General features: G+C 43.4%; 1 protein-coding gene across 4 annotated transcripts in view; it reads left to right on the forward strand.

The window, feature by feature from the left end:
- UBAC2 (UBA domain containing 2) overlaps nt 1–12,047 on the forward strand; it is a 178,540-nt gene that overhangs the window by 106,261 nt on the left and 60,232 nt on the right. For 3 of the 4 annotated variants that reach the window (XM_047755766.1, XM_047755769.1, XM_047755768.1), the window contains 2 exons: nt 7,439–7,562; nt 11,433–11,480. In XM_047755766.1, coding sequence (XP_047611722.1) covers nt 7,439–7,562; nt 11,433–11,480 — 172 coding nt within the window. The remainder of the gene's footprint in view (nt 1–7,438; nt 7,563–11,432; nt 11,481–12,047) is intronic. The other variant, XM_047755767.1, reaches the window with a different exon arrangement.

Here is a 12,047-nt window from a genome sequence, read left to right on the forward strand (position 1 = left end):
TGGACCGTTTCTATGATTATATTTGTTCTGTCAAGCACAGTTGTGAGTGTATAGTAGATGCTCAAGAAATATTAGTGACTTTAGTTGAAGGAATAAATGAATTCTTTGGAACCCGTGTTCCTCTTTTCTCTATCTCAGCCCTAAATGCTTAAGCCAGGTAGGGCTTTCAAAAGTCAGCTGTTCACAATACAAAAAGGTCAGACTGAGATACTGTTGACAGTATAAAGGACAAATGTTGTCATAAAATAAGGAAAAGAAAAAAACGGGTCACTGACTAATAACATTCAGTGTGTATAGAAATAGCAATGGAAATTTTCTGCAAAACAACCTATATAACCATGGTCTGAAATACGGGCTTTTATATTATGGGTAGATGTGGTTTAGTATTTAGTCATCGTTTAAAACTACACAGTGATGAATAACTTCTAAGGAATTTTGCAGCTTCTTCTCTTAGTACATAAGGTGTGAGCTGTGGTCATTAAAACTCCTATCGTTATTTCTTAGTTTACGTTGACATGTAACTTCAAGCAAGGACTCTTCTTCAGATTCTTTATACTTTATTGCTAAATGTAAATAGAAGAACTTCTATAAATTAAGTACCTAAAGATAAGTTCTATAGTGTGAAACTCAAGTGCAACCAAAATAGAATTTTGCTACCAAGAGACCAATAGGTCGTATTTTGAGTGTATGTATGAAACTGTTGTTTTAACATCATTAAAAATAATAAAGCAAGAAAGGGTTTTTTTTTTTGTTTTTTAAAGCAAAAGACAGATTCTGCTGTATGGTTTTGCCATTTTAAAGAGAAGTTTATTTAGCAACTATTCATTGAGCAGTTACCCTGTGCCAGACATGGCTCTAGAGGATAGAGATAGAGCAGCACACTGACAGAGATCCCTGCCCTTGTGGAGTTTCCATTCTGGCCATGGATTCATTAGTAAAATTAGGCGGTTATGGGTGCCATGAGGAAAGGAAATAGAAAATGCAAAGTGGGGTGGGGCTGTGAGGTGGGCAGGGGCTGCAGTTTGGAACGAGGCAGTCAGGGAGGGCCTCCCAGAGAAGGCTCCGTTGGAGTGGAGATGGGAAGGGTGTGAGGAAGGGAGTGACGCACTTACCTGTGGGAGGATGGCCTGGAGAGAGAAAGCAGGTGCGCGTGCCTGGTCCCCCCGGAGGGAGATGCGCTCTGGTCCCGTGTGGCTGGAGCAGCGAGAGCCCACGTGGGGCCTGTGGGTCTTTGTCATGACTTCGGCTTTTCCTCTAGGGAGGAGGATTTTAAGCCCGGAGTGATCAACTGGTTTTTTTTGAAGTATAGTTGATTTACAGTGTTGTGCTCGTTTCTGGTTAACAGCAGAGCAGTTCTATATGCATATATGTGTATGTAGATGGATGTATGCGCATGTGTGTACACATATATATGTATTCTTTTCCATATTCTTTTCCGTAATGGTAACTTGTACTTTTTAATGAAAAGAATGCACAGCTGCATCATAACTGTATTCGAGTTTAGATGAATTTAATTGAAAAAAAAAACAGATTTTTTTGGTGTGTGTGTAGTATTTGTACGACAGTTTAAATAAGTCTATTCATTACAGTAGCTTTGTTATTTTTTTTTTAATCCTATACCTCGTGAGGGTTGATTCTGTGTAAGGTCTGCATGAGGCACTAGGGAGATGGAATACTAACTAGAACGTGGTGCTTCCTCATAAAATCAGTAATCTCACAGGAGATTTTTTTTTTTTTTTTTTTGTCTGTTTAGGGCCACACCTCTGGCATATGGAGGTTCCCAGGCTAGGGGTCTAATCGGAGCTGTAGCTACTGGCCTACGCCAGAGCCACAGCAACGTGGGATCTGAGCCGCGTCTGCAACCTACACCACAGCTCACGGCAACGCTGGGTCCTTAACCCACTGAGCAAAGCCAGGGGTCAGACTCGAATGCTCATGGATACCCATCAGGTTCTTAACCCGCTGAGCCACAACAGAAACTCCTCAAGGGAGATTTTAAAAACCCTGTGCGGGGCCAGAGAAGGGAAGCCTTCCAGCCCCATTGCTGTGCCGTCTGCAGACCTCAGCTATCCTGTCCCCGCCGTCTCCTTCCAAGACCATGAGGGGCTGCATCTGACCAGTCTTTGTGTCCCCAGCTCTGACCAGTGCCTGGCACTTAGGTATCCACTGGCTGGGGCTGAGCCGTCTGATCAGGACATTTGTATCTGAATATTACCTTATTTTGCAAGGTCCTGGCATACGTTTGAATTGAACTTAAGAGTTTTTCAAAATAAGTCTTAATTAAAAAAAAAACAAACTATTCTCTATTCAAACTAAAACAATTTTAATAGAACGTCCCTTTCCAGAAACAATAATAAAGGAAACAAGGCATTTTGTAAACTTGGTCCTGAACAAGTCACAGTAAAAAATAAGTGTATACTTAACTTCCACCACCTCCAAACAGAGGCTGCTTTCTGTTCCTCAGCCTTGGAAGCAAGGTGGACAACAGTCCATAAGCACTTTGGGGCAGGGGTGCCAAAACAAAGCTCAAGCAGTTGAACATGGACACCTTTTAAAAGAACTTGGGGGAACCTGACCAAAGGATCCAAATCCTATTTTCAACAGCCGTGCAAAGGTGCAGTGGCTCCTCCCAAGTAGCGGGGCCTCTGGGGCCAGGCCCAGCCCGGCGCTCCCCTTGTTGTGTTCCCCTTGTTACACCCCCACGCAAACCCTGCTCCTGCTGCAGGACACTTTTTCTTCTTAGAGCTTCAGTGTCCCGGGAACTCCTTGTGTGAATGAGGTGAGCACAGACTCCACCTGGGGTTTTTTTGTTTTTTGTTTTTGTCTTTTTAGGGCCATACCTATAGCCTATGGAAGCTCCCAGGCTAGGGATCCATTCGGAGCTACAGCTGCCGGCCTGCACCACAGGCACAGCAATGGAGGATCTGATCCACGTCGGCGACCCACACCACAGCTCACGGCAACGCCAGATCCTTAACCCACTGAGCGAGGCCAGGGAACAAACCTGTAGCCTCATGGTTACTAGTCTGATTTGTTTCCACTGCACCACAACAGGAACTCCGCTCCACGTGGTTTTTTAAGGCTTGGAGTCAAAGTTATTTTCTTGAACGACTAGGAAGAATCCTGTGTCAAATGGCCTGTCTCTAGTTTGTTCTAATTCCTCATCACGCATTTGTAGCCCTAAGACCACTGACCTTTGCTGTGTCGTCATGATCACATGTAATGTCCATCCTAACTTATGATTCATGTTCTGTGGCTGGAATCGGTTCCTGTATTTAACAGTAATACTTACACATAAAACAATCCACTCTTACAACCTGTGTGGTCACAAAACATTAATGATCTTCTGTAGGCCAAGCAGATGCTTTCAGCCGTAATTGTCGTGCATCAGATTCACAGTGAGAATCCCCAAGATCAACAAAATTTGCACAATGCAAATAATAACTTAAAATACACATACACACGTGTACACACGCTCCCACAGCCACATCTTACAGAGCTGTGCTTGGGGAAACTCCATTTGTTGAGTGCCACAGGACATATTTTGCTAAGCTGCTGCTCATCAGATATTTTTGTTTGAAAAATATATCACAGTAGAGCACCACTGTTTATTGGATGAGCAGAAAAGAAAGATATGCTTGGTTTTTTCTTTTCTTTTCTTTTTTTTTTTTTTTACTTTTTAGGTCTGCAGGTACAGCATGTGGAAGTTCCAGGCTAGGGGTTGAATCAGAGCTGCAGCTGCCGGCCTGTGCCACAGCCACAGCAATGCCAGATCCGAGCTGCACTTGCAACCTACACCATATCACACAGCAATGCCAGATCCTTAACCCACTGATCGAGGCCAGGGATCAGACTCAGGTCCTTATGGATACTAGTTGGATTTGTAATCCACTAAGCCACAATAGGAACTCCCAGATATGCTTATGATAATCAGAAAATTTGAAGATCTTTCAAGTTGTATAAAATGGACCTGCAGAAACGCTTAAGGATGTAAAGTTGGAGCTGAAAGACGATATCAAACCAGCTGCAAAAAGTGGATCATCCCTTGAGCTCAAACCTGGTACCCAGATGTACAAGAAAGCTTCAGGACACAGAGTTTGTTGGCCCTGTCCCATATCGTCACATAATCTGACATGTGTGAATTTCACAAAAGATTCATGCTGTTCTGCTAGTGTCATATTAAGGATTTGCTCATACTTTTTTTTTGTCTTTTTTTGCCTTTTCTAGGGCCGCACCCGTAGCATATGGAGGTTCCCAGGCTAGGGGTCTAATCGGAGCTATAGACGCTGGCCTACGCCAGAGCCACAGCAGCTCGGGATCCGAGCCACATCTGCAACCTACACCACAGCCCACGGCAAGGCTGGATCCTTAACCCATTGCGCAAGGCCAGGGATCGAACCCGCAACCTCATGGTTCCTAGTCGGATTCATTAACCACTGAGCCACGACGGAAACTCCCAGGATTTGCTCATACTTCTTTTTAAACATTTTTAAAATTAAAGTATAGTTGATTTGCAATCTTGTGCCCATTTCTGCTATACAGCAAAGTGACCCAGTCATACATATATATATACACATTCCTTTTCTTATATTATTTTCCATCACGTTCTATCCCTAGAGACTAGATAGAGTTCCCTGTGTTATACAGTAAGACCTCATTGCTTATCCATTCTAAATGTAGTCGTTTAATCTTCATAACCTTTTAAGAGGTGCTCAGGTACTATTCGGACTTGTCAGAGGGTAAAGAGACCTTGTCCTCCTTCATTCAGAGGAACCTGGAGAATAGGTGCTGTGAGTGCTGAGGAGTGAAGCTGACTTTCTGAAATACAAGCCTCACTGATTAAAAACAACCATGGAGTTCCCTGGTGGCCTAGTGGTTAGGGCTTCGGCATTGTCACTGCTGTGGCTTGGATTAGATCCCTGGCCCAGGAACTTTTGCATGCTGTGGGTGCAGCCAAAAAAAAAAAAAAGAAGAAGAAGAAGTTGTTAATGTCTCCACCTCTCATAATGACTGACTGTATTCTTGGTTCGTTTGTTTGTTTTGGCCCCGCTCATGGCATGTGGAAGTTCCCAGGCCAGGGATTGAACCTGAACCACAGCAGTGACAATGCCGAATCCCTGACTGCTAGGCCATCAGAAAACTCCCGTATTCTTATTTTATGTTCTGAAAAATTTGCTTTGGAGTTTGGAAGGCACCGCTCTCTGCCAGGCCAGACTGGGCAGTAGGGCCTGTGTCTGAAGCAGTGGCGGTGTTGGCTGGGCATCCCAGGGCATGAGATCTGGAGCGGGGACGGGCAGAGGCAGAGGGGAGCCAGGGCTCAGCAGCGCAGCCTGGGACTCCACGGGCTGTTTCACTGTAGCCCTGCACACCATGCCGCTGAGGGCCGGGAACCAGGAGCCGACACAGCCATAAATGGGGCCCAGCCTTCAGCTCCTCTGAGGAGCTTTCAAGCCTAGGTGGCTCCAGTCTGAGGCAGGCATTTAATGACGAATGGACGTGACTGCATGTCCAAACCACAGCATTCATCAGGTTGCCCGCCTCGCCCTTGTCACCTTGAGTTTTCAATTCTGGAGGTCAGGGACCACTTCTTACTTGGAGGTATGGATGGAACTCCTGTCCCTGGCCCACTGCCTCTCATGTGGTGCCCAGGTGATTCACTGATTCACTCACTCAGTTGAATAGTCAACAGAGCCCGCCACCAGGAGGGTGGAGAAATTGCTGAGCTGAAGTGTTGAGCTCTGTCCTACACCATTAGCATAAGCTTCCTAAGCAGAGAGGTGGACTGGATATTTTGTATTGAAAGAATAACCTGTGTCAGCAAATAGTCAACAGAGCCCAAGGTTCCAGGGAGCATGGGCCGGGGGTGGGGGAGGCCGGGTCCAGGGAAGGGGGAGGTTGTGGGAATCCACACTGGTAAGAAGGAATCGCAGGACTTGCTGTTTCATGCTGATGTTGAATTTCCTCTTTAGATACTGGGCGCTTGTGGAAGGAAGGGTTTTAAACAAAGGCATGTCGTGAACAGAGTGGTGTTTGGGGAAGAGAATACTGTTGGCAGTGTTAGGCGATGGATTAGGGAGAAACAAGACTTTAAGAAGAAGGACATGTTGGCAGTGTTAGGCGATGGATTAAGGAGAAACAAGACTTTAAGAAGAAGGACATTTGTGACTTTTTGAATGTCAGGTTGAAGCTATCAAATTGAGTTTCACAGCCAAGGTGAGGGGACAGGCAGACAGTTTGGGGACTCACTTCATTTTCTTAGTTGAAGCCATAGTTGCAGGTATACAAAGACAGACTAGAGGGAGTTCCTGTCGTGGCGCAGTGGTTAGCGAATCCGACTAGGAACCATGAGGTTACGGGTTTGATCCCTGGCCTTGCTCGGTGGGTTAAGGATCTGGCGTTGCCATGGGCTATGGTGTAGGTCGCAGATGCAACTCGGATCCCGCGTTGCTGTGGCTCTGGCGTAGGCCAGCGGCTACAGCTCCGATTAGACCCCTAGCCTGGGAACCTCCACATGCCACAGTGTGGCCCTAGAAAAGACAAAAAAAAAAAAAAAAGACTAGAGCAAGAAAAAGAAGACTGTCTTGGAACCTTGGAGAGGGTAGAAGAGTGGTAGGAGAAATCATGGGGAAACCAGCAAGAGACAGGGTGTAAGACAAAAGGAGGGAGGGAGTTCCCATCGTGGCTCAGCAGTAATGAGCCAGACTAGTATCCGTGAGGACGCAGGTTCAATCCCTGGCGTCGAATGGTGGGTTAAGGATCCCGTGTTGCTATGAGCTGTGGTATAGGTCTCAGATGCAGCTCAGATCTGGCATTGCTATGGCTGTGGTGTAGGGCTGGCAGTTACAGCTCTGATTTGACCCCTAGCTTGGGAAACCTCCATATGCCACATGTGTGGCTCTAAAAAGCAAAAGCAAAAAAAGAAAAAAAACAAAAACAAAGGGAGGGAGAAATTTGAGGAAGGGAGGGCAGGAGTGGTGATCGGTGTCGTGCTATAGTGATGTATAATTGGACAAAGTCTGAGATGCAAGTTTTGGATTTGACCTTCATGAATTATAATGTTTGTTACTTTTGGTTTGTCTAGTCTCTTTCATTAGATTTTAAGTTGCTTCTGAGAAGAAAACTAATGCATCAACTTTAAATTTTCTCACAGTGCCTGATAATTAATAGATGCCAAACCACTTCTTCGCAGTAATTTTGGGAGAGTTGATAAGGATTAGATAATTATAGAGTTCTCATAAAATATAACGTACAAATTATTTCAGATGTTGATGTACATATAGAAACCAACTTGTGTATCTAAGATCATGCTTTCAAACCAAAATAAAATGATGTTATTCATTTTACTTCAGTGTTAACTTCAAATAAACATTTGCCATTGGTATTTTAAATTGAGTATTATACCATAGTGTTTTTTTTGTTTGTTTGTTTGTTTACATAGCCTGGCACCTGTATTTGCTCTGTTTGTACCATTTTACTGCTCCATCCCGAGAGTCCAAGTGGCACACATCCTGGGCCCGCTGTCCATCACAAACAAGACACTGATTTATATACTGGGACTACAGGTACAGTATGCATTTTTATGCTCACGTTTCTTTAATCAGATCTTTTTTTTTTTTTTTGGTCTTTTCTCTTTTGATCTCCTTGAAAACAATTTTTTTCCCCATAAGTTTGGCTTCATGATCTGTATCAGATGTTCAAAGGAAGTGATACAGAACAAGAACATCAAGGTATATAAGGTACTAGAATACTTTCAGAGCCTTTAGATATCTGATAAGAGCTTTCACTGTAATTTTTATCAGTGGAAAATATTTAATTTCATTGTACAGTTGTGTGTAAGTGCTTTTAAAAAATCATAGTATGAAGTGGAAACAATTGAGAACAGTCAGGTGGAAAGTAGAAAACCATTCTCAAAATTAATGTATTGAAGACAGTGTCGCAAATAAAGCTTCGAAGCAGGAACCAGATGTGCTTTGCCAGCAGCATAACTCCTATGCTGCGCAGGCTTGATGGGCCTGTCAGCTTCTGCTAAATGGTTCCATGAAGACCAGGAGAGGACTTACTGTTGGACTTAAATCGAGGAGGGCTTTCTCCACCAGTATTCCGTGCATGCTGATCGCTCTCTGCTGGGTTCCAGGCCCGGTAACAGAGGATACGTAGGATTTTCAGTTTTCTACCTGTAATACTTGTCACTTTTCTTTCACTCTCACACCTTTTGATGTAAACTTTTATTCTGCTGTTTCCTGTGGTACCATGTGTCGCTTGGCCTTTTGATCCACCGTTAATACTCATAACATTCCCTATCCCACACACATCAAACCGGATACTCAGGTCGCTGTGAGATGCCCTCCTCCCTCCCCTTTTAACCTTTAGCATTTCCTCTAACTTCACTGCTCTGCTGTCATGTATTATCAATGGCTCATCTGGGGTGGGTGTTTCCTTACCGCTTTTACAACCATTTCTCATGAAATGTGTTTATTCTTGGTCTCTGGACCTGCATAGCGTCACACTCTCCCCTGTCCTTCCCAGCGCTCAGAGAACCCAGGGCCCGTTTCTGCATTTTAGTCTTATCATTAGGGTTTGCTGTGGCATCTTGAATTTTTTCAAGATGTTGCCATAGGAGGCAGAATGCAGGGGGCAGGAGAGTACCCTGGACCCAGGGCAGGAGACCCAAGTTCTCGTTCTGACATGGCAGCACTAGCTGGATGTTTGGGTCAAGTTATGGAAGCTGCTGAGCCTCATGCTGATCCTACAGTTCCTTCCAGCTCTAAAGTTATAGAGCATCTTCGATGGTGAAAAACACTGTTTTATTAATCCTGGGGTAGGAATTCAAGGGAGCACTGTGGAAAGTCTTTAGAGCCAAGTGGGCCTTGGCTCAAGTACTTGCTCTGGTAATTATTTTCCTTCTCTGTCACTTTCTCTGAGCCCCCATTTGCCCATCTGTAAAGTGGGGACAACAGTATCTAACTTACACGGTCATTTAAAGGATTAGAGATTATAGTATTGGATTTTTAGCATAATCTAAACAGTAAGCCATTCGGTTCCTATTATTTATAACTTATGTCTCTCTAGCTGCCACCTTTGGTTTTTCTGAAATTGTGAGGTTTTTTGTTTTTTTGTTTTTTTTTTCTTTTTGGTGAGGTAGAAGTTGGTATCAGAAAATAGAGGTGGTGATGCCTCTGGCTTTTTGATATAATCTACCATTCTTAGCATGACTGGCAACCAGGGCTTCTAATTGCCTACCCACTATCAACTCCCACTCTCCCCACCTTGACGTGGGCATGAACCTTTTATCCCCAAACCTCTGTTCTCTCCCTCCATCCTCCCCACCCCCGGACCTTCGCACATGTTTCTGTGCCTCTGTCTCTCACACGACGGCTTTTGAAACCGGGGCTGTCTGTTGGATGAACAGATGAGAGAATGAATGACTTTGATCATTATCAGAAGAGCGAAAATGTTTGTGAAGGGTCACTTAAGTATTATATGGTTCAAGAGCCAGTCCTGTACTGCCTGGCGCTGAGGGCCGTGGAGGAGAAGATGGAGCATGGGATGTGGCACCTGCCCACAAGGAGCCCCGGCTCGAGAGAGGACACGTAGTCATAATATGAGCAGACTTGCTTGGGACCAAAGTGCAGTAAGGCAGAGGGCTTAAGAGTCCAAATGAAATAAATCTTTACTGACAGAATTAATAGTGTGCTCTTTGTGCTTGTGTATGCAGCGTGGTAGTGTAACGAGGTCATGAGCCTTGGGGCTAGACCCCCTGGGAATACTCCCAGCTCCTCCACCCACTAGTTCTTTCAAATTGCTCAACTTTCTCAGTTTTCTCATGGGTGAAATAGAGTTAATAATAGACTCAACCTACTGGGGTGATGAGGAGGAGTCCTAAGTTTAATATTTGGTCACTGTGTGGCTCAGAGTAAATGCTTCAAAAGTAAGCTTTTTCATTGATCTTTATATTTGTAGGAGAAAACTACAGAAAAATATTTTTCCACGTCATTCCCCTCCTTGTCATCATCCGGGTCATTCACACTGAGCGAGCGTCCATGCCAGAACAAAGGATGACATTTTAGATCGAGGGCTTGAATTTGAGGTTGCAACCAGTGCTCATTTCTACTTAAGCTAACGTGAGAGCACAGCTTGTCAGACTCCTTTTCGCCTGGGCTTTGGCATCTCTTACCTTCGTGTCTGTCTTCTATGGATCTTTCTCCTGTGTGTGCTTGATAAATGTGCAGAAGTTTCAAGTTTGCCTCTAGCACAGTGTCAGCAATGAACCAGCGTCTTTCTCTAAAAGCAGAAGTGTTTAAATTCCCCACCTAATGATCTAAATAAGAACAGCGGAGTTCCCTGGTGGCCCAGCAGGTTAAGGACCCAGCGTTATCACTGCTGTGGCACAGGTTCAATCCCTAGACTTGGACTAGGCAGGGCCAAAAAAAAAAAAAACATGAATAAACTTTTGGCTACAAATCTTTTTTTTTTTTAATCTGTATTAAATGACTGTATTTTAATGACTGTATTTTATCCCTAAACACTTCAGTGTATATTTCCTATAAATAAGGCATTCTCTTACATAACCATTTTTCAGTTAACAGGAGTGGGAAATTTATGTCGATAAAATCTTATTCAAATTTTTATCTCATTCACGTTTCACCAATTGTCCCCAAAATATCCTGTTATTAGGCTACAAATCTTTTCTTTCTTGCAGGAACACCTTGAGATGTCTCATGACTTTATTTTATTTTTTTGGAACCCTGAGCACAACCCTTGGATGTCAGTGATTTGGAAAGCAAAGGGAGAAATTTCCCGAGACCCACTTCTAATTACCTTTGCCATTACTGAACTTTGACCCTGTTCCTTGGTCTGCTCTTGAGTGAACTGGATATCAGTGGTTACTCACAGCAGCACCGGACGTGGATCTGTGTGCTGGCAGATGGCTTCATCTAAAACTAGAGCAGCCGTGACGGGAAATTGAAATGAGAGGATTTATGTAGACAGATATTACATGTCATACTTAGTCATTGGATGGTGACTACCTATTTTTTTTTGTATGTTGTTAATGCTAATAATTTCTTTCTATATAGTGTTTTACTTTGTTGAAACCAACTCATGTTTTTAAATACAAATACGCTTGAATTTTACTTATTTTTCTTTGCATGGGAGTGGGCCGCATTCAACCAGTCTGTTTTAAGTCTGTTGGAAGGCTGGGTGAGGTCTTGGTTAAAAAAAAAAGAGAGAGAGAGAGAAAGAAAAAAAAAGAAAAATTAATGTATTGTTTTCTTTTAAATAGCAGAATTGATATTTATTAATTTTCTATTAGTTTATATTAAGATATATAATTAAGACTTAACAAATGGCTATGACTATAGTTATATAAAAATAAGTGTGCTGTGATTGGCAGTTGAATTTCATTTTTAGTTGCCTTTTTTTTTCTTTTATAGCTTTTCACCTCTGGTTCCTACATCTGGATTGTAGCCATAAGTGGACTTGTAAGTGTGATTTCTGCCATCCCCTCATTCCCCCTCTTTGCTGAAGAAACTTTAGGGAAAATGTCCTATTTTGACTGTGGGTCATACTCAGTTGTCTTCAGATGTCAGATCCCATCTCAGTGCTACTTCCTTAGTGATGAAAAAGTCAGTTCCATGGATAGTTGAAATGAAAGAGGCCCGTTTGTCTCAGTTTTCAAGGTCAATTTGATGAACGTTTTAGCTGAGTTTCTTGTCAATGTTATTTTAAAATTACATGAGTAGTCGAACTCATAGTAGGACAGAAATGACAGAAAAAAAAAAAAAATGAAGAAGTTGGATTTCCTGAAAACAGTGAGAGAGAGTCTGCTTGTTTTAGAAAGGGACATTGTCGTGCAAGTGGAAAAACAAGGTTAAGTGGAAAGTCAGGTGGATTGGAACTGACGGAAGACTCATCAGGGTGCGTGGCTGGAGAAGGGAAGGGGGTGAGTGGAAGGGTGTGGGCACGTCCCGTCTGTGTGCCAGACCGCCTCCCTCTCCTCCGGCCCACACTGCTCTATTTTATTTTATTCTATCTTAATAAGCATGTGT

Source organism: Phacochoerus africanus, chromosome 13 (genome assembly GCF_016906955.1).
Source record: "Phacochoerus africanus isolate WHEZ1 chromosome 13, ROS_Pafr_v1, whole genome shotgun sequence".
Taxonomy (NCBI): Eukaryota; Metazoa; Chordata; class Mammalia; order Artiodactyla; family Suidae; genus Phacochoerus; species Phacochoerus africanus.